Raw genomic sequence first — 26,173 nt, 5'->3', positions numbered from 1 at the left:
ACTTACATTGTAAATAACTAAAACACGTAGTGAGTTTGCCGGATGTTAAGTCCTATAGGAGTAGCAAGGCTGGGGAGAGCGTTAAGCTGTGCTGGTTTCGGGGGGATGGGCGGGGTTTCCATCTTCAGGAAGATGATGCCGGAAGCCTCCCTGAGAAGGTGACAGTGGAGCCAGGTCCCGAAGAAGGTACGGAGGAAGCTGTCTTTCAGGCCAAGGGATTGCATCAGTAAACACCAGAGGCCTGAAACACTCGTGTGCCTGGCGTGTTTAAAGAACAGCACGGAGACCGCCACGAATGAAGTAAAGTGAGGGGGGGGGGCACTGGCAGGGCGTCAGAGGGGCTGGGCAGGGGAGAGCACCTGCGAAGGGTCTGTGGGCCCCTGGCAAGACTTGCAGGGCGGCGTTTGGAGGGAGTGGAGCAGAGACCGGCAGTGGCTGAGGTCATGCAAGGGTCGGGTTGACTGCCGAGCCGGCCCTGACACTGCGCCAGCCACGGCGGAGGAAAGCGGCTGCGGGAATCTCAGCGAGGGACGGGCGGTGCGGCCGAGGGCTGGGCTGCCCGGTCGGGCCTCTGCAGCTTCTGGGTAGCATTTGAGGATGGCGCCCCCGGGGATTTGCTGAAGGACCGGATGCAGAGCGGAGAGGAGGGCGCGTGCAAGCGTGAGGATGAAACTGTCATTTGATGACAAGAGGCGGACCAGGCGAGGAAGGCACAGAAGGGGAGCTTGGAGGCCGTCGTAGGGTGAAGCTGGAGGTGGCCGCTGCCTCCTGAAGAGCGGAGTGGGGCGGTGTCTGAGCTCCCGGCGTCTGGAGCTCAGGGCAGAGGAGTCAGCTGAGGTAGAGGCCTGCGCAGTATCAGCACGTGGGTCCTCCTTAAAGCCTTAGGGCTAGATGCGCCGAGACGAGGTGGGGGGTGAGAGTAGGTGGAGAGAGGGCCCGAGGGTGAATTCCCCAAGAGTTTCTGATGTCGAAAAGATAAGGAGAATCCAGCCAGAGGAGGCAGTCCAGGCAGCAGACCAGAAGGGTGAGGGATCCTGAGGCCTGTGAAGGAGCTGCTTCCGGGCAGAGGCCTCGGCTCTGTCAGCTGGCGCTGCTTACTTGAGGACGCCGGGGATTGAGACCTGCTCTTGTGACCTAGCGGTGGGAAGGAGGCCCCATAGGCATGGGTTCAAGAGAGGATGAGAAGGGAGGAGGAAAGAGAGGCAGTGAGTGGGAAAGTAGGCCACTAGCGAGGAGGGGAGGCGGGTGGTGGGAGGAAAAGAGGGAGAGAAAGAAGCAGAGATAGACGGGGCTGAAGCGCTGTCTGCGTGGCCCGGGGCGTGGGGTCTGGTGGGTAAATAGAGGGACTGGTCTTAGGTATGAGGAAGGCTCGTTTGGCCTCAGCAATAAACAGGAAAGCAGAATATATGGACACACACACACACACACATACGTACAGATTGGTAAGTTGATGTGGTGATGAAAGCTGGAGGAGTATTTGGTTATTTTAAAAAGTGAGAAAATTTGAATTTTTACGGGTAGTTTGGTCGACACTGTCATCAAAACACGTTGTAGGGCTTCCCTGGTGGCGCAGTGGTTGAGAGTCCGCCTGCCGATGCAGGGGACGCGGGTTCGTGCCCCGGTCCGGGAAGATCCCACGTGCCGCGGAGCGGCTGGGCCCGTGAGCCATGGCCGCTGAGCCTGCGCGTCCGGAGCCTGTGCGCCGCAACGGGAGAGGCCACAGCGGTGAGAGGCCCGCGTACCGCAAAAAAAAAAAAAAAAAACCACGTTGTAGAGTGGGGTTAAATAAATTAAATTGGAAAAGAAATTTGAAAAGACAGTTTGTTTCTCATTTTGTAGAATATCTGAACATTCTTATTGCATATTTTTATTGATAGGTCAGTTCAGAAAGAAACAACAATATAAAAATATTTCATAACTGCATCGGTAAAGTGAAAAATTCCAACAACAGCCTCCAATCCCTTTCGTTAGCCCCGATTCTCAGCTGGTCATTTAAATGCACTATTAACTGGAAGACAGAAATACCCCCCACGTATCATCATGTTTACCTTGCAGCCCAGAGCACCCAAGCCAAAAAGTTCTAGTTTGTGCTTACCTGTAATCTACCCGTGAAAGAATTTAAAGCCAAGTTAAGACTTTACAAATAAGAAGTAATAAACATTTAAATGTTTATGAAAGAAGTGGTAAGTGGGTTTTCATAAAGCCTTTACATATCTTTTAACCTTCATTTATCTCTCATGCCATTAAAACATAGGTTAGGACAGCAGAGACTTATACAGCTGGGGTTTTTTCCAGATCCGGTGACAAACACAAACCACTGTGTGCACAAGAAGCATAAAGCAAAGCTGTGCAGTGCGGTGCAGTGCTTACGAGTTTGGACCTGGGGTCACACAGAATTCGTATCTCGCCTCTACACTCATGTCTCGGTTGTCTCTATCTGGGCCACTTCCCCAAACTTCCAAACCTCGCTTTCAAAACGGGGATGGTCGCTGCCTCCCCGAGCTGTAAACGTGAACTGAGGTCACACGTCGGAGCGTTTTAGTGCGAAGCCTGTGCATAGCGAAGGTCTGTGAAATGTTGTGAATCTGTGGTTTCCTTTGACCACTTGCATGGACTCCATCCCAGCTGTGAGAAGAAAAGTCACTGTGTCTTCAGTTCCTGATCTGAGTAATACATGTGTGCACACACCCACACACACAACCCAAGTTAGTAGAGGTAAAACAAAACAAAACCTTAGTCTTATAAATTACATGAGAACGTCATTGAATATCCTGGATTATATTGGCTCATTTATGAAACAATGATAGAAATGACAATGGAGCCGCACCTTCTACCCTTCCTTTTTTTTTTTTTTTAAACATCTTTGAGTATAACTGTTTTACAATAGTGTGTTAGTTTCTCCTTTACAACAAAGTGAATCAGTTATACATATACACATGTTCCCATATCTCTTCCCTCTTGCATCACCCTCCCTCCCACCCTCCCTACCCCACCCCTCTAGGTGGTCACAAAGCACAGTACCCTTCCTTTTTAATTTGTGTGTCTCTCCTGGTTTATTCCTCCTAATCATAGCCTTTGAGAAGTTTGTTGGTTTGTTTGTTTAACGAGTTCCTACCTCAGGAGAACTGTGTGGCCTGAACTGGATTGGACTTGGGACCACCTCTTAAAATGACCCTGCTGTTCAGAGGTGAAAATGTTCAACTCCTGTTTCGGGACATTTTAGGAGAGTTCAAATGCCAGAGGTGTCACAGATGTGTTTAAACGCCTAAGGATTGTTCAGACTTCTTATCACCTTGATTGATGATAGCGTGCAGTCTAGACTGTGGTTTTGATCGCACACAGACCTTTGGTTCCTGACAGATTTGAGTGACATTGAACGGGGGCCTGTAGTTTAAGCTGCAGGATGTTTCAGTTTGAGCAGAGTAGGGCCGTCTTGCACAGGCAGCGTCATCCAAAGGCCCTTCTTTGGCTTGAAGACCAGCATGGTTTCTTGAAATCTGATTGCTCTTTTCATTAGCCACTTATTGGGAGGTTAACGTGGTCCCATGGTGGAGAAAATGAAGAAGGCTTCAGTCTTTCACAAACTCCTCTCTTGAAAGACCAACAGACTTTTAAGAAGTAACTTTTAAATCTAGCACTAATTATCCAGGGAAGATCTAGATGTAATCATTGGACGATAAATAAAATCTTATTATTAAGTCACAGGATGTGGAAAATTTAAATCACCTGGCATAAATTAATATCTTGCTGTTATATTCTGGTATTTTAACATCTGTAAAAGAAATTTTGAGCTTCTGAAGTAAACTGGGATGTTTAGTTTAGTCTCTGAATAATACAGAACTTTCTTTAGAACGACGTAAGCTGTGGCCAGCCTATCTTGGTGTAGGTTGTCTGCATGTATTATTTGAATTATGTCTAAATTCAAATCTGTTTTGTGATAGTAATTTATGTAGGAGTTTATAGCTTAAATATAGTTATGATTTCTGTATAAAACCTGTAAGAAAATCATATAACCAATTCTCATAATTCAGATTATATGTATTTGGAGAAATTTGCCTGATTGTGTCCATTTGCAGATCATCTTATAAAATATCTTAAATATTTAATAACCATATAATAAACTTATTAATAAAATATTTGCCTTATTTTTTATCCTCTTTTTTTGTTAGCTATACCAGTTTAAGCTAGTTAACCTTGGTGTTCTGAGGCTGTTTCGAAGAGTCAAGTGGTAATGGGCTTAGCCTGAAACACCAGTGGATACGTTGGGCTTTCTGAAGTTATACTTGGAAGTACAGTATAACCTTTGTAAAAACGGTCACCCATTAGGATCACTCACTAGGCTGTGATTAGGTCCCTCGTTACGCTGTGATGAGCTGGACCTAGTACTACTGACATCTGAAGGAATGTCATAGCTGGTCTAAACATTGCGCCTTTTTTATGTCTTACACTAAAAAACATTAGAGCTCTGTATTTTCTTGTCGATATCTAAGCCTAAAAAACAGTAGCTAGCGCTTAGTAGGTACTCAGTGAATACACATTGAAAAAGCAAGTGAGTGAATACCCAAATTACTTCTTAACTGAACTCAGGTAGTCAAGTTTCAGAACTTATCTTTAGATGTTTTTTAATTTTATTTCTTTGTTAGGAGTTTGTATTTAGTGGTAGGTATTTTCTCCCCGTTGTTAATGAATGTTTATTGCTGATAAAATCAAGACATTCACGATCAGTTTTAATATGAATGTGTTGCAGTGAATGCATAATACCGTATTATGGCAATTAAGTAATTCCCATACTTTATTACTAGCTGGACAAGGTTAACTGGGAAATGTGTTCTAGGAAGAAGGCCTTTCAAAAGGTAATTTAGTGACTAAAGGGAAACCTGCTGAAATATTTTTGAGAATTTTGGTGTACAGGTAAGTTCTTAGGGAACTGAAGGGCTCAGTGAAAGATTGTGCTAGGTACACACGAAATGCACCAGCCACTGGCCAACGGTTACCTGGTGCCCAGTTTTCTCACAGTGTCTGGACACCAGGGAAGCTAATAGCCTTCAGGATACACTGATACAGATGAGAGAAGTTGCCAGTTTCAAGCGAGTGTGCCAGCGGCGCACATAACATTCTTCTGATCAACAGGGCCGGGGGCCTGGCCAGATGAAAGAGTAGTCCTTTTAAAAGGCAAATTTGATACATCTACGCAGCTCCCTTACCCCCAGTTAGAATTTAAGATCCTGGAGGGCAGGGATTTTTGCCAGTTTGGTTTACTGCTCTATTCCAAGTGATTGTTTTCCTGTTGGAAGGCTCCGTGAGGCCAGCCCATGTCTTTTTTTTTTTTTTTTTTTCTTTTCGGCCTATCATTGTATCTTTAGCAGCTAGCAGTATGTGTTATATACTAGGTGGTCAAATAAATAATAGTTTACAGAGTGAATGACTGTGGAAGGCAGTCTTATAAGGGTTCTTCTTTCCTCCTTCCTTTTTTGGTATCTCCTGCCAGCTCTTTCAGCTCATTTCTAAATTAACTTTAGCTAGTACTCAATTTCTAATACCCTTGCTACTAACAACGAGGCATTGTCATATATCACAATCACCATTTTGAAAGGGTAATCTTGGAAGGTGATGGCGGCATAGCGGGTGATGGCTCCTGTTTGGTGGGCTGGGTCCACATGTTCGGCTCCGGGCACAGGGTCCCTATTGGGATCATCGCTGGAGTTGCCGAGAAAAAAGACTATGTATGGACGCGTATGTATTTGTCACCCTGGCCTCCAGTACGTTTGCTCTCCAGGGAGCCTCTAGGTGATCTGCTTTTCACTTTTCAACAAAGCCTAATTGAAAGTTAGCATAGTACCTCTGACAGGCTACAGATTGCGTTTCTATCGATTGCTGTAGTGCTTACTTTAAAAATATCAGCTGTCAGTTAAGTGCTAAAAATGAGATAATTTTTCAGTTGACGATAGCATATCACAGAGCATTCCCTCTCTTCCTGAATAACTTAAGGAATTTCAAGAATTTTAAATTTGCTTAGCCAGCCCCAGTGCTTCTTAACATTTTTTCTTTCGTGTTCCTGCAGTGCATGTGTAGTCAGCATTTAATGTGTTTATGGTTTCTAGTACAGTAGCACCTGTTTAACTGCTCTTCCTGTGCAGACCTGCTTAGTATGTATGAGCGTTGCTTGTATGGGTTTTCTGAATGCTTTTATGGGGACAAATAGTAATATGTCAAAAGAATTTTCTTTTGTGGAATGAATAAATCAGACTTCATTAATGAAGGGTAATTTATGTTATAAATAGTTAGGATTCCAAAACTAATTAAATGAAGCCTTATTTTAAAAGAGGTGTCATTTTACTGAAAGCCTTGCACTCAGTAGAAAATAATCTTTAATTTAATAGAGGGGGGGGGTGAGTGTCTACCTCTCCTCCAGGTACAAGTTACATCATCGACTCAGAGTTACAGAAAGATAAGTTCAGATCAGAATCTGGGCCAGACTGGCCTGGTCCAGAGGCAGTGGGTGTGTTTGATAGTGGTTCTCACAGTGGCTCTTCTGGGGTCATACTGCTCCAGTTTGAACTGGTAATTTGCCTAAGTACTGAGTTCTAGGTTGGAGATCGTTTTCCTTCAGAATTTTAAAGGCGTTGCTTTATCGATTTCCTGCTTTCAGTGTCGCTGAAGCCATTTTGATTCACGATCCTTTGGATATGGTGCATGTTTTTTCCCCCCTTTTTCTCTCATTTCTCTGAAAATGTGCAGCATCTTCTATTTCTGGTGTTCTGAAATGTGACATGTTGCCCTTTTGTCTGTCTTTTCCCAGTTATTGTGTTGAGGACTTAACTGGCATTTTGGCTAGACTCTAGAAAATCATGCCTTTCAGTTCTGGTCAATTTCCTTTGGATACTGGAAAGCTTTCTCCCCTCTTGTGTTTTGAAGGGAGCAACATGTCTGTTTTTCCTGGTATTTTGATGCTGAATCTTTTTACTTGTCTCATTTTTATATCTGTTTTTCTTCTACTTTTTCTTTTTTGCCCTCCACTTTCTAGCTCTTATTTTTTTTCTTGGCTTTCTGAAAAAAAAAGTCTCAACTTTATTTTCTGTACCTTCTAGTGAATATTTCATTTCTGCTATTACGTTCTTAAAGAAAAATTATTCTGACACTTGTTAAAATGACAAAGACTACTTTATTCATGACTATTGCAGTAGGAGTGTATTAGCCTGCTTGGGCTGCCATAATAAAATACCACAGACCGGGTGGCTTAAACCGCAGACATTTATTTTCTCACAGTTCTGGGGGCTGGAAGTCCGAGATCAGGTGCCAGCATGGTCGGATTCTGGTGAGGACTCTCGTTCTGGGTTTCAGAGGCCGCTTGTGGCCTTTCCCTGTAGAGTGTGCATTGAGGCGGAGAGATGTCTCTCTTCCTCTTTTGGTAAGGCTACCAATCCTATTGGATTAGGACCCCACCCTTATGATGTCATTAGCCTTGATTACCTCCTATCTCCAAATACAGTCACGTGGGCCATTACAGCTTCAACATGTGAATATTTGGGGGGGGGGGGAACAATTCAGTCCGTAGCAGACACATACACTCAGCCTGTAACAAAGGGGTATTACAATAGGGAGAACGATTGGGCTCCACTTTGAATACAGCAGAGACAGCTGGGGATTTATAGCCAGCGAGCAGAGTGCAGGGGTCAGTGGATGAAAAAGACTCTGGAGACAGCACAGGTCGGGGATTCTTGCTCAACTGACTTAAAGGGATTCTTTCTGAAGGCAGATTAAGGATTTATATACCAAACAAAGGTAGGGATGAGGAACTTGATAAGATATCAAGGGTGAGAGAATTTCTCTAAACCGGCCTAGCAGGATTCTCGCTAAAACTGGCCTCTGTAGGCCGAACAAGGACAGCACAGGCCCAAAGGCCTAGCGGAGGCCTCGTCAAGAAGAGGGCTCAGAGGAGCGTAACTGAAGCTCGGTCAGGAAGAGAGTTTGGCCGGCCTGTGGCAGTTTCGGTGTGTGCAGCCTCAGTCGTTCCTGGTGTTTCTCTTTCCGGAGACCCTCTGTCTCCTTCGGAGAATAAGCTCGAGGCTTCTCTTGGGGTGATGGTGGGAGCGAGGTGGCGTTTGCCCGGCTGTGTGCCGTGTGTATGGCTGGCGTTCGGAAGTCTTTTTCTCAAACAGCCTTCCCCTTAGTCTCCCTGACGCTAGACCCCTCTTTTTCACCCGCGCTTCGGTGGTGTAACTGGGTTACCTTTTCTCTTTCCCCATCCCAGATTTGGGGTTTGGCTCTTAGGTTTGCTAAGTCGGTTAGCACACCGGCCGCTCGCTTCCCAGCTTCCAGACTGTCGTTGCTGTCGTCTCCTCTTGGGCTCTCCCCCTCCTTGTGCACTGATGTCTTTAAAGACTCTTTTTACTGTAGATTTAGGGGTTTGAGGAAGGAGCAGCGTTGGATGTGTAGCTTTAAATCTGTTATCTTAACTGGGAAGCTGCAGCAAGTGGTTCAAAATGGGAAAACAATTTAAATAGTTCAAGGAAATTTTGACATTCCTTTTTGACTTTGTGGGTTTTGCTTCACTGTGATTTTTTTTTTTTCAGATACCTCATGATTCCTAAATGATCCCTCACGACTCTTCTATAATTTCCCTTTGTATTTAGAACTATCGCAAGACCGTTTACTTGAAATTTAGTGGTGGCAGCTTTGAACAAGGGATATGGGGGACTGTAAGGGAAGAGGTGTCACTAGCATCTGTTGGGTGCTATTAGAATGGGGATCTCAATTTTACGTCACTTAATCCTCATAGCAATTCTGTAAGGTAAGTGATATTGTCACTTATGGGTAAGGATAAAGATAATGATCAGAGAGATTAAGTAACTTACTTAACAGCTAGTCAGACAGTGGTGGAGCTTAATTTCAAGCCTAGGTTTTAAGACCTTTCAAGTCTTTCGAGGATAGCATCTCCTTTTACTCCTCCCAAACTGTGTGAACGGTTCATGCAGTCACTCGGTGAAGGTTGGGTTGCCTGCTCCATGCTGGGCCTTGGTGACACATGAGGGCTAGGCCGTGCCCTGATACAACAGGAATGTCGCGATCAGACTTACTTTCAGTAGGATTTCTGGTGATGTGTGTGTACTAGAGTAGGCAGGAGTAGGAGTAGGCAGCTGAATTAATTACAGGAGTCCTGGTAAAAAGGGCCATGTTGGTTTTGACCAGGAAGGCAGAGCAGATCCAGAGAAGTGGGTGGATTTGAGATACCCTATTGGAGGTGGAGCCGACAGGATTAGGGGGTGATAGGGGTTTGGAAGGAGCTGGAAGAATCGTCAGTGCCTTTAGTGATATAAGGAGTGTGGTGGAACAGAGTAATAATATAATAATAACCATGTTACATCAGTTAGATATCTCCATGAGGAGGTGTCCCGGTATGCAGGTTCAACACCTGGGAACTCAGTGGAGCTGTGTAGGCCGGAGAAGTCAATTTGGGTAGCACTTACATATAGATTCTATTTAAAGCATGGGACTAGATGTGATCATTTAGGGAAGGCGTGTGGATGTAGGTGTGTGAAGGTGCGGTAATGCAGATCTGAAGCAGTGTTACTCATTCACTTCTGTGGAGAACCCTCAGTTAATTTCTTAACAGTGAGCGGCACTTAAACCTAGTCGCATTTACTGCGTGGGGACAGCAGAAGCCATCGTGTAGCCATGGCACGGAAGCCACTAATTAGCAAGCACGCTGCAGACTTGCCGACAGGTAGCAGGTTTTAGATGGAACTCTATACCAGACATCCTTGTCTTCCGTGAGAGACTGGGCCCGATGGAGCATCCATGTGGGAAACCCCAGATCTGAGAACGCCACACGAGAGGCCAGTTACGGCACATGCGTCTTCTTTGAGTGTAGATAAGTAAGGAGAAGTGAGTTCCTGCCGAGGTGCTGAAACTAGGACGTCTGGGATCACTCACTAGGGGATTCATTATAACACGTCAGTCTCACAGACTCCGAGCTCATTAAAATGAAATATTTTACAGGTGTGGACCCTTTGGGATACTCTCCAGGGACAGAATTGTAAATGTCGGGTCTGAGAATGCCAAGCGCGAAGGCAGCTTTCTAGGAATACTTGCAAAACTAGCCTAGAATTCAAAATAGGCAAAACCTGGAAACAATATAAACGTTCGTGTCCAGGACAGCAGGTAGACAACCGCGGCATGTGGTTCAGTGGGTAAGTGTACACAGCAGCTTGGCCGAGCGTCAGGACCTTTTGTTGAGTGCAGGAAGCCATGCGCAGAAGCATGCGCACTGAACGCCGGGTGCCCGTGGCGGTAGGCATCGCCCGGCAGGAGGCACGAGGGAACTTCCCGGCGGGATGGAAATGTTCCGTCTCTTGAACGGGTCTGTCCACGCGTGGAAACTCCTCAACTTGTGTCCTTAGAATTCGTACACTTCACTGTCTGTAAGTGTAACTATAAGAAGACAACGACGAAGCAGAATGCTCGGTGGTTCGGCGGGAGGTTCCCCTCTAGGGAGCACAGGGGTGGGGCGTGCGTGCGGTCTCAGCTCGTCAGGGAAACTCTCCCAGAGGAAGTAACCTCTCCCGTGTCTCATTTTTCTCCCTGAGGTCTGAGCTAGACTTATCGTTCAAGTCTTCGCTAACTCCACACAGTAACATCTCCCCTCCGGATGACTGTTTAATTTATTGTGCAATGCGGAGTGCTTCAGGCAGTAGAAAGGAGTGCTAGTGTAAATTACAGCGGGCAAGAGGTAACCGCTGTGACCCCTGGCGCTCTCCTTCTGCGCCGCTCAAAGTGCAGCCACCGCCGAAGGAAGCCGGTGGCAAAGCAGGTGTTCCCGGGGCGGGTGGAGTAGCCTCTGCGTGGTCGCTCTCTGTACGGGCGGGCGGTACAGGGGTGGGTGGGTGGGTGGGTGCAGCGGGATGGCAGGGGGCGGGCATCACCCCTGCAGGGGTGCTCCTGTGTTTCTAGGAATCGCGATCTACATGTTAACTGAAAAAAAAAAAAAAAAAAGATTGTTATCTTTTTTCATTTCCAGCGTTACTCACGTTGCTTTTGTTCGTTCCTTTGAAACAGGAGATAGTGGATAGCTCCCTTCGGAAATGGAGGACGGGAAGCCCGTGTGGGCGCCGCACCCTACGGATGGATTTCAGATGGGCAATATTGTGGATATCGGCCCTGACAGCTTAACGATCGAACCCTTGAACCAAAGAGGCAAGGTAAGGAGTCTCTCAGAGAGATGTCAAAATTTGATTTGTGTCTGTAGGCATCTCCCCTTTTCGGTGAAGTTAGGTATTCTTTTAGCACAGTGTAGGGGAAAGCAGTTTTCTGGTCAGTGAATTCTAGTTTTCTCCTGAGTTGTGTGATTAAATCAGAAGTGCATACCCTAGGGGGAAAATGGTGTGTCCCATCGTAAAATCAGACAGTAATTTAGTGAGCCTTTCATTAGCATATTCTTAAGAAGAAGTAGCTGTAGAATAAAATATAAACAATAACATTTTTTATTCCTTAAGCCATGTAACTAAAGTTATGAGTATATCTGTGATGTATTCAACATGTTACCAAGTAAAAATATAAAAAGTGAATGGGATTATGTTGCGAAATTTAGCTTTTTAGCTTCTGGATAATTCTTTTTTTAATCTTTTTTTATTGAAGTATGGTTGATTTACAATGTTGTGTTAATTTCTGCTGTACAGCAAAGTGATTCAGGTATACACATATACACACTTTTTAAAAATATTCTTTTCCATTATGGTTTATCATAGGATATTGAATATAGTTCTCTGTGCTGTACAGTAGGACCTTGTTTTTAATTTAAATTATTTTTGTTTTAAATTTAAAATTTAAACACTTGTTTTAAATTTAAAAGTTTATTTATTTTATTTTTGGCTGCGTTGGGTCTTTGTTGCCGTGCGCGGGCTTTCTCTAGTTGCGGCGAGCGGGGGCTACTACTCTTCGTCGTGGTGCGCGGGCTTCTCACTGCGGTGGCTTCTCTTGTTGGGGAGCACGGGCTCTAGGTGCACGGGCTTCAGTAGCTGTGGCTCGCGGGCTCTAGAGAGCAGGCTCAGTACTTGTGGCGCACGGGCTCAGTTGCTCTGTGGCATTTGGGAAGTTCGCGGACCAGGGATCAAACCCGTGTCCGCTGCATTGGCAGGTGGCTTCTTAACCACTACACCACCAGGGAAGCCCGAACCTTGTTGTTTATCCATTCTATATATAATAGCTTACATCTGCTGTTAATTATTTTTTTAAAAGCTTTTTTATTTACTTAAATTTATTATCATGTGATTGTAGTAAAAATATTTCTATTAGATAAAGATATTTAAGTCTTAAGCATAACCGTCTGTTATTATTTTTGTTGTGATGGTACTTTTTTTTTTTTTTTTTTTTTTTCGGTATGCGGGCCTCTCACTGTTGTGGCCTCTCCCATTGCGGAGCACAGGCTCCGGACGCGCAGGCCTAGCGGCCATGGCTCACGGGCTTAGTTGCTCCGCGGCATGTGGGATCTTCCCGGACCAGGGCACGAACCCGTGTCTCCTGCATTGGCAGGCGGATTCTCAACCACTGCGCCACCAGGGAAGCCCTGTGATGGTACTTTTTAAAACATAAACGCATACTTTAATTTTGTACACATGGTGTCTATTTCCTTTTAGGCTTAGACGTAGACTAGACAATATAACAAAATGAAAGTATGGGGGAAAAGTGACCTGGAGTCTTTTCAACCTTCATGGGGACTGTAGGGCCTACCTATTTTGTGGGAGAGCTTAACGCTTTTCAGTTTAATAAATGTTCCCGTTAAGCAGGACTTCTGACTAAATTAAATTTGTTGATGTCATTTCTGTTTACTTTAGACTCTGCCAGTGTTCATGAATAATTTATGCTCTACTGATACATGGTTAACTAATGCCATATGACTGCCATCCTTCTGGGAACCTTAGAAAAACAAGGTGGATCTCTCATGAGGTCTGTTCACAGAGAAAACTATTCTGTTACTGTAAACAACCCAGGAACCTAAATGCATAATATATAATGTGCCAGGTTAGCGGCGGCCAATTAAAGATACCCTCAGGAAAGAAAAGACAAAGTGTTTCTAGTTTTTCCTCTTATTAACAAGTACCTATTTGTACTTACAATGCGGTACATGTTCTAAAAAAAGAAAGAATTAAAAAAAAACAAACCAACTCAATTATTTTTATACATTTGAAGTTGTAGGGGAGGAAGAATTTTCCTCTACCCTTTTGGGTCTCTGGCTGGGCCTGAAAATTAAATTGACATAAGACACATTCACAGTGGGAAAGCATACAACTTTTATCCGATTTTTACATGTACATAGCAGCCTTCACAAGAGAGTGAGGAATTGAAGAAGTGACCAGAGCAGGAAGCTTTTATATCTTTTAGACAAAGAAACAATACATTTGTGAAGAATTGAGAAGGCAAAGGGGTCTGGGCTAGGGGTGGTAAATGGTGGAGAAGCCGTTAGGAAGGTAAGGGTTAGTCTGACAAGACAAGGTTTGTTTGCACAGATTTCTCTCAGTCTCCATTCCCTCTGCTGGTGATAAGAATGTCTTCTTTCCTCCCGGTAGAGCGAGGGCACCTTGCACGTGGGAGTTTTATCTCCTGCTCTCAGGAATAAAAAGGGTCAGAGTGCCGTTCTTTCATCTGTTGTTTGTCAAGTGCCTTTAACTCAAGATAATCAGTGTGCCAAAGGAGCATGTTTTGGGGTCACAGAAGTTTAGTGAGCCTTTCATTACCTTTCAAAGTCTTTTTTCATTTTTGTTTAAGATATCTTATAAGCACAGTAAATCAAAAGCCCCAAATGAAATGAAAAGTATATTTCCTAGTTATATTTCGTTATATGTATTCTCTTATATCCATAAGTAACAAAATAATTCAGTTCAGGGATAGAAGAAACTTTATTTACGGGTATATGCTTTTCTATAGTTTAAGTATTTTGTGCTTTCAACTGTGCCTTATTAGTATTAATCAGGTGCACGCACAGAACCAATGAAAACACTTAAAATTCAAATTGTGGCCTCATGAAAACTTTATGGATCGTAGATTATTTATAAACTAAAGTTGAAGCTTCTTTTCACAAAATCTTTTTGAAAGTTAACAAATTCTCAGGGATTCCTTTTCATCTTAATCCGCTCCCTGCCCCCACTTTCTGATCAGGGTCTTAATAAATTGTAAAGTGTCATAACAACCGTGTGGTGAAAAAGACCCGTAAGAGAAGCAGCCTTCTCCTCCTGCTTCTGGATGATTCATGGAGTAGAGATCATCAGATTTTAAAATGAAGGAAGTGCGTAAAGGGACGGCCAAGTCAAGTAGATCTGTTTGCTGATACAGTAGAAGCCTAGAAGAGGGAGTGGTGAGCTCTAGCGGGGAGCCTGTCTTTGTTGATAGCAGTGCCTTTTAAAGATTTTCAGTCGCGGCCCGTCGTAAGAAACAGATTTGAAATCGCATTAGGTATACGTATTATTCCTGTGTGTGTACGTGTGTATTGACGACAAATAGATTTTATGTGTCAACAAGTATATGTATCGTGTGGGTGTGGGTGTGTGTATTCAAATGCAACATCCTTACCGGATGTGATGCATTCTGATATTTTCTAATATCTTTTATTCTGTTAAAAATGCCATCGTGAACCTCTCAACTGATTTCCTGTTCCATATGGCCTGCAGGCTAAAGACCTAAACACATGGCATTTAAGGGTCTACGTTTCCCTTTCCCTGTCTATGTTGCCAGTCTTGTCTTTTGTCAGCCAGCAGTCTCCCTCTCATTCTCTTGCCCTTATGCTTAGTCTTATGTGTCTTTCTCCTCCTCTTCCCGCCTTCCTCCCAGGGTTTATCACCAGGGCCTCAGGGAGCCAGGTGGTGCTGGGCTCTGCGTGTCGCTACTCCCAGCACTCCTTTTGCCTGGGATGCCGCTCTCCGCAGCTCTGTGCTTATTTAGCAAGTACTAATTCATCTCTCAAGAGTGACTGAGGTCACCCCCTTTATGAAATTTTTAAATTTCATAAAGACAGGATGCCCTGTCTCTTCCTCCTCCTCCCATGCAGTAGAGTTTACTGTTGATTACTCTTTGCTCTGAGGAGTGGTACACCTTCTTCGCCTCCCGTAAGGCTATTGGAGACGTTCGTTTACATTTCTCCCCCTCCCTACTAGACTGTAATCTTCTCAAGTGCAGGGACTATTTTCTTTGTCCATGTTGTCATGGAACTGGGTGCACTGTGTTTGCTGGGTGGTAGGTGTTTACTGTGATCTCTTGATAGGAGAAAAAGCCTCCTTCTTCTAAGAGAAAACAATTGCCTTAATGAAACAAATTTCCTCCTTCTCACTGAGTAGGTAGTAGAGGGGAGAAGAAGATGGGGGCCGGTGACCATTTGGGGGGTGAAAAAGGATCGAGAGAAACTATTTTTTAGACTCATTACAGGCCTTTCAGCCCCAAGATTATTAACCTTCCCATTCTAGGAACTCTGCGTCCTGCACCCCATTTCTGGAGCCAACACCTGGGGACTGGGGAGGCTTTAGCCCCATCGCTGAGGCTGTGAAAGTGGCACGTAGATCTGTGACATGAGCAGTTATTTCGGAACGTGTTTTTCCTGTAGGATCGTTGTTATAAATTGTGGATTGTTTTATAGTACCATAATATACTTAATGTACATTATGGATTAGTTGTGAATTTGTGATTTATCCTTTAAACCTTTCCTCATTTATAACAGTAAGAACATGTGTGGTGGGTTCCAGATAATTAACTTCTGGAGTTTTCAGGGCATAACAGTTTTTCTAATTTGGGTATGACTTTGAAGTGAGGTAGCACTAGCAGCCTGGACTTTCCTCTGTAAACTATAGCAGTAGCCTTGTCTTATACTCTTGCATATATATATATATACACACACACATATACAGACCTACAAATATTCTAAAATAATTGAACAGGTTTTCCTTAGAGATTGGTTTGATATAGATGGACACCTCAACCACAGGAGTAATTGTAATTGTTTGAAAAATAGAAATGTATAGGTAACTATTAGAATGGCATGGAGAAGATTTAATTCTCTTTAGATGTAATTTGAGATCATTTCTTCTCTCTTACAAGATACTATCTTAATTCTAGAGTTTCCACCATAGTATTTAAATGATATAATAAACACCAACTTATTCGTGGATATCTGTAATGTCAGGGACCTCATAGTTTCGGATACTGTTTATATTTTTGACACATTCCTGTACAGGAATTTGTGTCTAATGTGTTTTACTCAGACAATAGCATTAATTAAATTATGGTCTGTGGGTCTATCTGATTGATTGGATGTTCCTTTTTTCCTTTTTAAAAACAATAAGATTGCTGTATACATAAACATTAAAGTTTTTATTTTTTTAAAAAGTTGTTAAATAGCATATCTATGTAAACTTAATATACTTCTTGTTCTGTCCCACTCTAGGTGTTACAGCACAGGTTTTGTTTTAGTTTTACTGATTTCCATTATTGATTTCATGTTCATGATAATAATGGATAATATATTTGAGTAATGACTTGTTAAGTAGTAGGATCTTGTATTACATTTCAATGAAGAGCATATTATTGCCATTATTTCAATGTATGCAGTCAGTTAGGCTCCTTTATCTTTCTTATTATTTGTAAGCTTCTGGTTTAACGAGCTCTCGTTTCGTTTTTAAGACATTCCTGGCTCTCATAAACCAAGTGTTCCCTGCAGAAGAGGACAGTAAAAAAGATGTAGAAGATAACTGTAAGTATCAATTTAAAAAATAGTTCTCATCATAGAAAAGGCAACTGTTCCTTCAAAAAATATATGAGCGATTATATTACAGGACACACTGTCCTTGTTTAGAAGAAGTGTTGCCTTTTGACCTGAAGGTTCCTGTGAATGGAGGAGCCCCACAATCCTGGACACATTGTTCTCTCACATTTGCACTTTGGTGAAGGGGTCTCCTGAGTATCTTTTTAGTGTTATCTCAGTTGTGTAAATACAGGGAATGGTAATCATTTACTAACTGTGAAGCCTGAACTAAAGATCTCTTGGTTTTATGGGGTTTTTTTGTTTTTTGAACCTCTGAATCATCTGGAATCAGATGATTTTTACAGTTATATATGTGGTTCGATAATTTGGAAGTTGAGTCAGGAGGACCCATTTAGTGTCACCCTTTGAAGGAAACAAACATTAAAAAAAATACTATGTAGTAAGTACTAATTGAAAATTGATTTCAGAACATTGGATTAAAGTGCAACATTAATTTGATTTACAACTGTCGTAGAACTTTTGGTGAAAAAATACTGTGTCCAGAGCAATAGGCCATGTTTATTCTTACATTTTCAAGATAAAGCGGTAATCATGTTTCATTTTTTTATGTGGCGATACTTAAGAATCATGTCCAGTTGTCATGGGTTTCGTTAAGTGTATCTGGCATTAAAAACTCTGCAATTAAATAAGAGAGGTAGGAGAAAGGAATGTATTTTGTCCTTATTGGTTTTCTCTGGAGTTCGCGTTTGAGTGAGCCCGTAAGATCCCCCTGTGTGACGTGGAATACAGGAGTGACGGCGGAGCCCCGAGTTCAGGTTCTGACTGTGCCGTTAGGAAGCTGGGTGTCTGTAGGCAGTTTCTCTCTCCCCTTTGAGCTTCTCGTCTGGAAAACAGGAGGAATGATTTTTATGTTTCATGCTTAGAGATGATACCTTTAAAATGCTTGGTGCAGTGCCTGACCTCTAGCAGCCTCTCAATAGATGGTATGTGTTGTTATTAGGTGTAAGAGACTGGGAGAAAAAATGTGGCGCTCCCTTCCTTTCCAGAATTGCTAGAGAGTGTATCTGATGGGATGATATTTTCCTGAACAGCAATCAGGACAACAGCAAAAAAGGAACGAGATTCTATCGTATCTAAAACAAGAGAAAATTCTTTTCTGTTAAAACTTGCTAGGGTATTCAGAATTGGAATCAATCCTTTTCACATATCAAAATAATGTTTTCTGGTTTATATATCCACGTAGAGCTAAGCATAATAAATGATGTTGAATTAACTTTTAATCCATTTCTTAAATATCTTAAAGCAGTCTCCCTCTCTGATTGTTTCATGGTGGTGGACCCGTCTAACCGTTGAGTTTTCCTGGTCTTAGTGGAGATTTGCTGCTTCTTGCAGGTGTTGACTCTGGTGATGCCAGACGGCAGGGATGTCGCTGAGGATGTCACCCGTCCTCACCACACAGTAGTCCAGCCCCACTTGATGGCCCCTTTCTGAAACCACATCACGAATGCAGCTCTAACGGTTGAGTTTAGAATGCAGGTCAGGTTTTCCAGCAAAAGTGGTTCCATCACTTACTAGTTTAGTCCTTTTGCCTGAGGCTTGGTTGCCCTCTACACCACCGTCCTCCCTCCGCCCCGGTGACACAGGGCGTTGTTTGTTTGGGTCTCACGTGCGTATTTCTAAAATCCTTTCCTCTTCTCTGTCTCACGGTAATAGTGTGATGATTAAGAGCTTGATGTCTGTAGAGCATCCTGAACTCTGTGATAAAGGTTCTGTTGAAACAGACACACGAGTGGACTTCTGATGGTGCCCTCATAATATAGCAACATTTATTACCTAGTTTTAGCTCCAGGTTTTCTATGTGAAGGGTTTTATGTGTGGAGTTTAGCATGTTAACTTTGCCTTTTTATCTGACTCTTGAGGATTAATGCCAGAAAAGGAAAATAGTTCAGGGATGTGAGGTTGGTAATTAAAATAAGCATTTTTTTTGTGCTACTTTTTAAGCTACTGTTACTTACATGGCATAATCTTCATGAATGATCAGTGTTAGAAGTCGAGAATAATAAAGTATAAACTGTATTATATAAAGTATAATATATATAGTATATATATTTTATTATTATTTATTATTATTATTTTGGGAAAGAATCCCCAAAGTTGCCTGGTTCACAGTCTCTTTTTCAGTCATGGAATGACTTCTACAACAATGTAACGATAGAATTGATTGACTTCTACTGCCTTGAAGTTGTTTGTGGGTTCTTTTTTTTCTCTCGGTGAACCAGAACTGTAAGAAATAAACAGAATCTTAAATGCTTAGATAACTCCCTAGTCAGATTCCTAAATTTAATAATTGAGTGATATCTAGTCTTCATTAGAAACTTTTGGTATCCTCAGTATATATTAATTATAACAAAATTCTTCTTACGGAGTTTATAAAGAAACAAAGACGTTCATTCTTTTATTCTGTCTTATTTAAAAATTTTTAATATTGAGTGTGTAGTTAAATCTGTGAATAATTAGGCATAAAAGGCAAACAGTTCACCTAGAGTATTGCATGTCAGTAGCCAAACCAAGTAGTCCTGGGGTGGCCACTAGGAGAGGAGGGAATTTGGTGGAGCAGGAAGTGATGTCCAAGACCCGCCGAGCATCCCGAGGTCGTGCCGTCAGGGATGCAGAGGCCACGGAGACTTACCACTTCCCATTCTGGCAGGCTGAGGGTCATACATGTTCCTTTCTGTCTTTCCTTTTCTGTTTCTTTATTTAAATGGAGTAGTCTGAGTAGCATAATTTAAGAGGAAGACCCTCTGGTCCAAACTTTTATTGTCATTGGCAGATATTTCAGCATTGAGGGATTATTTTTTTTTTTAAACATCTTATTTTGGAGTATAATTGCTTTACAATAGTGTGTTAGTTTCTGCTGTATAACAAAGTGAATCAGCTATACATATACATATATCCCCATATCCCCTCCCTCTTGCGTCTCCCTCCCTCCCACCCTCCCTATGCCACCCCTCTAGGGGGTCACAAAGCACTGAGCTGATCTCCCTGTGCTATGCGGCTGCTTCCCACTAGCTATCTATTCTACATGTGGTAGTGTATCTATGTCAGTGCTACTCCCTCACTTCGTCCCAGCTTACCCCTCCCCCTCCCCATGTCCTCAGGTCCATTCTCTACGTCTGCGCCTTCACTTCTGTCCTGCCCCTAGGTTCTTCAGATTCCATATATATGTGTTAGCATATGGTATTTGTTTTTCTCTTTCTGACGTACTTCACTCTGTATGACAGACTCTAGGTCCATCCACCTCACTACGAATAACTCAGTTTCGTTCCCTTTTTATGGCTGAGTAATATTCCCTTGTATGTATGTGCTGCATCTTCTTTACCCACTCGTCTGTCTGGGGACAACAGTGAGGGGTTTATTTAGTTGAATTACCAGATATCCCCGAGATGGTGGTAAGTATGGGAGGAGGTAAGGAAAGAGGGGCAAGCAGCCATCCCCATGCCGTGTAGGTTCATATGATCAGCGTTTCTAGGGGAGCCGTTTCGCGGGATTAGGCATTCTTACGCACAGGAAGCAGGGAGAGTGTCATGCAGCCCCAGGCAGTTTCAGAGGAAGCCGAGCGATGGGCGAGTGGTTCGATGTTGCGCTTTGCATAAGGAAAGGCAGCTTGTAGACCAAGCTCCTGGGGACGGGGGTGGAAGAAGTGCAGGGGCGTAGAAGGTGGGGGACTGAACCCTCACGAGATACCCTCTGCTGCCTTGCCTTCTCCACGTCTTTCCTCAGCTGAAAGGAGGGCTGCCGTTCAACGGTTAGGGGCCTCCACCCACTTCCTACTCTGTGTTGTTCTGCTGTAAGTGGCATTAGAAAACAGTGAGGCCCGTGTCCTTGCAATGTGGACTGGCTGCGTGCATCATGTGAGTGTAGAAGCACGGGCGGTGTGTTGAGACAGGTAGGGCAGCGGGCTCTCGTTGGGAAGGACTGGTCGAGTGTTGAATTGTAGGTTACATATACATACAGTGTAGGCATATATAAAGCTTCAGTGAGGGATCAAGCAAACAAGCAAATGAATCAGGCAGGGCCCTGCCCTCAGGGATCTGGTATAGAAGCCAAAAACCAGATACACAAAATGTGTCATCCCAAGACCGGCATTCTGTGGTACGCACCATAACGAAAGTACAAAGGAGCAAGTGGGGAGGCGTCATTTGAGCGATAGTCTTTGAACTGACCTTAAAGGGTAGGTAGATTTTTGATACCTTAGAAATATGGAGGTGCAGCCCAATGCATGCATGATAGTTGAGTCTGGTACATGGTTTAGTCTGCCTGCAGGTTAGACCATATTAAAGGGAGTTACAGAAAATTATATGAAAAGGTCAGTTGAATGCAGGTTTACCAAGGGCCTTGAATATCAGACTTGAACATGGATCTGGTAGTTGGCGGAGACCCACTGATGAGTTTTGAGGAAGGGAGAGATTTAGGCAGGGCTCTAGTGTGGTTCAATTAATGCACTGAGCATTCTGGGTTAGAGAGGAGAGAGACTGCCGCAGTAGACAAGTGAGAGGCTGCTGTGATTACAGAAGAGGTGACGGCGCCCAACTGGGATTGGGGCTGTGGAAATGGAAAGAAAGGAGAGGCATTTCAGAGAGTCAGACTGTGCTAATTTTGAGTGCCCACCATGAAGCTGGTGCTGTGCCACACTTTATTACATGTATAAAGACTTGTAAGTGGGCTTAGAGCAAGGAGGGGGAGGGAGGATGGCCCTAGTATTGACTAAGGCTTGCAGAATAGACGAGTGAGAAACGGTGGTGCTGATAATGGAAACAGAGTGGTTGGGGGAAGAGCGGGCTTGTCTGCTCAAGTGCGTGGTGGAAACGTGGAAGGTGGAGCTCAGGGGACTGAGGGCCGGGGCGGTAGATCAGGCTGGGAGAACGGGATGTGTCAGAGCGTTAGGAGAACAGACGTTAGAAAAGCAAGATTTCTACCCTGATGCTGCTCTCAGTTAGCTGCATATCCCGGCTTAAGACGTACACATTTCTTCAGGGTTCTTGTTTAGTCTATCAGTTGTGAGGCACTGCCTGAATGACACGATCCCTTCCCATTCTAAAAGTTTATCTTTTGTGTTTTTCCTGTAAAATTCTGAGCATCAGATGGGATTAGTGTCATCTACTAATCTTTTTTGTGTCAAAATGTATCTAAAGTAGTTCCTTTTTTCCACTTGAATTGTACTCGGTTTTTTGTACTCACCTGGTACTAACTAGAGGTACTCAGCTCACTGGAAATCTATTGTTTAAAAATATCACTGTAACACGTATGTAAACTAGATACATTTATACGTCAGCCTCTGGGGCTTACATGTACCAGGAAAAAGATGGAATTAAATCTAACGTAACAGGTGAATTTTAGCTTTGGATCAGAGTGACTCAGATTAAGATAGCATTGTTTTATTTTACTTTCTTCAAATATCTAATGATTTACACATTTTCCATCTCAGGTTCATTAATGTATTTGAATGAAGCCACACTGCTCCATAATATCAAAGTTCGATACAGTAAAGACAGAATTTACGTGAGTATTGTACCTGTAGTTTAAGTTCTTGTGGGAATAATTATTTTACGTGCTACTGTTTGATTTTGTTGAGCTTGAAATTTTCTAACAGGAAATCGTACTTGATCTGAGCCTGCTGAACGGAGTGTGAGCTCCATGGGGATAAGGATTCTTTTCTGATTTATGGCTCTAACACCAGGGCTTAGACCACACATGGTACATAGTAGGCACTTAATAAATATTTGCAGAATGAAATAATGAACGCAGAGCATCATCTAATATCATTCAGACTTAAAACTATCCAATTTGGATATTTAAAAAAAACACTAATTATTTTGAGTTTTGATTTTTTATCTTTTGGCATATATCTGTAGATCTGTTTAATTGATGCAGTTTCCACACTGTTCTGCAAAACGTTTAAGGCAGACTATAAGGCATACGTATTGAAATTAAAAACTTGGAAGACGAAACAATGTGAATTAGAATAGAAGGCAGTACGTGAGGAAATATCGAGAACACTGAAGTGCTGATCACAGAGCCTGAATAGTTGCAATATTTCATTCCAAATAGATAACTTACCCTAAAAACCCAGGATACTTAAAAATGAAAGACAGTGCTTTTAATGGAAATACAGTTTGTACCAAATCATTCAGATGGATACTTAACTAGTCTGTTTTAATTATCATGATTCATTGGGCACGTATGAGTTCTATGTATCCCTTTGTTGGCTGGAGGTAAATTACCGCACTGTACCCCTCCTGTTATAAAGATGGGACTCTTCATTATTTTTGAACGAAGAAAACACATGGCTTCTTTGACACTTCCTAGATCAAATGACATTCTTAATCTTTTATATCACTATCAGTTTGCCTAATTGTACTTACTTAATTCTGACTAAATTACCTTTAGTCTTTGCCATCTGTCCAAGTAATGACAGCTGGGAAATAGAACTAATCTAGTCTTTTCCAAAAGAGTTTACTTGCTGTCTTTCGGTTATACATAGTCATTAAGTCTTTACTTTCCTCCTTGATTTTTCTCAAAATCAACTAAATAGTGTATTTCGGTTAATACACACACACACACACACACACACACACACATATATGGCTATTCTTATTTTAAAATATATTTAGAAGCAAAATTCACTTAATCAGCATACTAACATTGAGTATCCAATGTGTGCTAAATGTTGTTTTAGGTACTAAAATAATACAAATTTTAAAAATTTGTTTGTTAAAGCAGCTTAAATTGTAACAAGTCAGTAAAAGTTGATTTAGATGTAACCATCTTTCAAGTAGAACTGGCCGCTATTTTTTCTTCACATGTCTAACATCACATGGTGGTAATGGAGCGGTCTTATTTATTTGAGCAAGTTTTAATTGTTTTAATATCTTTTTCTTGAAGTTTACAAATTTTAAATTACCCTTACAGACTGATCTTATTCAAAGAAATTTAGATACTTTGTTTTTATTTGGGATGTTTATAGGAAAGCTTCACACCCATGGGATTTTCGTTCCTCTTTTAAGGCTTCCTGTGCTGCAGTGGTGCTACATTTGCTGACTGTGACCATTGATAGCTGAAGGGTTACGTGCAGAATTCATTGTACTTTCAAAAAAATTAGTTGTCTTTTGTTTACATTATGTTTAGTTGACCTACAAGTCTTTGCTAAATCACATGCTTGATAGAAATAATTACCTAATTATAATCTGTGAAATTTAAGTTTTTGCTTCTCGTGTATAATATCTGCATCACTCTGGAGAATTTTAAGGTTATTCCTAGCTGTTATTGCCTTCTTTTCCTAAGATGTGTATGCAGTTGGGCATATGACCTATGTGTTAGATAGTGGCTGTTTAGCATCATCAGCTCCTGTTTGGAAAACCAGTATTTTCAAAGTTAATGAAAGCCGTGACTGGTGGGTTTTTGCCTAGCCAGTTATGCCTTTAAGTTATAAAATCATTAAATATCAGCAATACACAGAGTTATTATTATCATAATAATATATAAGAGAGCGGAGCAGTTCAGAATAGTTTAAATTGGATGTTTTTATACGTCTCACCAACCAGAGTTGCCACCATTCTCCCTTAGTTTTGAGTAGAACAACAGCTAACTCACATTTAACATTTCCCTCGGTTACTAAAGTCTCTCTTACTTTCCTTTTGTTTCCCATGGAAACATTATTATCGGGAATTTCTTATTTTTTACCCAACTCCTGGAAATATCTTTGGGAGCATTCATGGAATTTTAGATGGGTAGGCTGAGAGCTCGGGGTTTCTGCATCATTTCCCTTCCACAGCCAGAAGCAGAAAAGAGAAAAACATGGTCTTGTGTGCCCTAGTTTGGCCAGTAAACCACAACTAATTGCTAAACCACAGCTCTCTTTCTACCCACGAGGAATTTTATAAATCCTGTTGGTGGCATTTTTCTGGTCTTTTGAAGCCACAGTGAAATTTCAGATTTAAAAGCAAGCTTCACTTGCTCATTAAACATTTAGCCCTTCAGTATTCTAGGCAATGGTTAGCGCATATGCTAACCGAGTGGGACCAAGTGGTCACCACCCAGCTAAATCAGTCCTTGGCTTTCAGTGACGGGCATAGGCCTGGAGGGTCCTGTGAGCTATGTTAAACTGTTTAGTAGCAGGGTGAAGAAAGTAGTCTAGGCGAGGAATACAAATAAGCAAAACTCAGGCTGTAGGCATAGAGTAGAGGTCATAAGTGGAGTCACCAGAAGGTGTCTGAGATGGAGGTGTAGACTCAGCTCTGCCCACGCAGAGCTGGTAGTGGTGAACCTGGGAGGGGGGGTGGGAGGAGCTTGTTTCCTTTGAGGCAAAGGGAGGTCAAGAGAGATGATTTTGATTTTGGATGTGCTGAGTTTTAGATGGCTATGGGTTAAGAAGATGTAAATATTTATTAAGAGTTAGAGAAATGTGGCTCCTATAGCGATCAGGGAATATTTAGGTCTAGAAATGCAGATTTAGGAGTTCTACTTAGAGAGAGAACTGGGGGTGTCTATTTGCTGTGTGTTCTTTCTCCTGTGACCCTTGTTTGGTTTTTTTTTTTTTTGTGGTACGCGGGCCTCTCACTGTTGTGGCCTCTCCCGTTGCGGAGCGCAGGCTCCGGACGCGCAGGCTCAGCGGTCATGGCTCACGGGCCCAGCCGCTGTGCGGCATGTGGGATCCTCCCGGACCGGGGCACGAACCCATGACCCCTGCATCGGCAGGCGGACTCTCAACCACTGCGCCACCAGGGAAGCCCCCTTGTTTGGTTTTAAATGAGAACAGTAATTGGAAAATTTTATGTGCATGTCTTTCCCACTTAGACATATGTGGCCAACATTCTGATTGCAGTGAACCCATACTTTGACATACCTAAAATATATTCTTCAGAAACAATAAAGTCGTACCAAGGAAAATCTCTTGGGACGATGCCACCTCATGTCTTCGCAATTGGTAAGTAATTTAATTCTCTCTCAATGTTTATTTTTCTTTAAATTGTACAAATTTACTCCGTTTTTCTTTTGGATTAGTAAGAGATACCATGAATCGAATACGTATTTTGCAGGGCTTGTGTGCATTCTGAATGTATCACCATGTCAGGAGCATGTATTCACACAGGGTGGGGAAGATACTTTTGCGGCCAACCCATGGGGCGGTTGTACCTCATTACCTCTGTTAAAGGCCCCTGTCTTCGTAAGTGTGTCCACCCAGTTGAAAGTAGGTCATAATAAAAGCTGACCTGTTGTTTTCTTCTGACTCCACCTGAAAAGTGTCCTCCTTCCACACCTAGGAAGGAGGCCCGGGCTGTCTGCTGTTACCCAGGTCATCACTCGTTAGGACGTTACCTGGGCCAGAAAGGAGCTGTGAGAGCAGACGTCTTCCATGCTTTGTCCCGCATCAGG

At 42.7% G+C, this 26,173-nt stretch overlaps 1 protein-coding gene across 4 annotated transcripts in view; it reads left to right on the top strand.

Annotated features, from left to right (window-relative positions):
* Window positions 1-26,173, top strand: part of MYO6 (myosin VI) — a 145,708-nt gene that overhangs the window by 43,936 nt on the left and 75,599 nt on the right. For all 4 annotated transcript variants that reach the window (XM_059083087.2, XM_059083086.2, XM_067011286.1 and 1 more), the window contains exons 2-5: window positions 11,056-11,198; window positions 16,660-16,729; window positions 22,227-22,300; window positions 25,595-25,724. In XM_059083087.2, the coding sequence (XP_058939070.1) occupies window positions 11,082-11,198; window positions 16,660-16,729; window positions 22,227-22,300; window positions 25,595-25,724 (391 nt within the window). In that variant the 5' untranslated portion in view covers window positions 11,056-11,081. The remainder of the gene's footprint in view (window positions 1-11,055; window positions 11,199-16,659; window positions 16,730-22,226; window positions 22,301-25,594; window positions 25,725-26,173) is intronic.

The sequence above is a fragment of the Kogia breviceps genome, chromosome 13 (genome assembly GCF_026419965.1).
Source record: "Kogia breviceps isolate mKogBre1 chromosome 13, mKogBre1 haplotype 1, whole genome shotgun sequence".
Taxonomy (NCBI): domain Eukaryota; kingdom Metazoa; phylum Chordata; class Mammalia; order Artiodactyla; family Physeteridae; genus Kogia; species Kogia breviceps.
The sequence above is the reverse complement of the archived record's forward strand: the minus strand, read 5'-3'. Positions and strand labels throughout refer to the sequence as shown.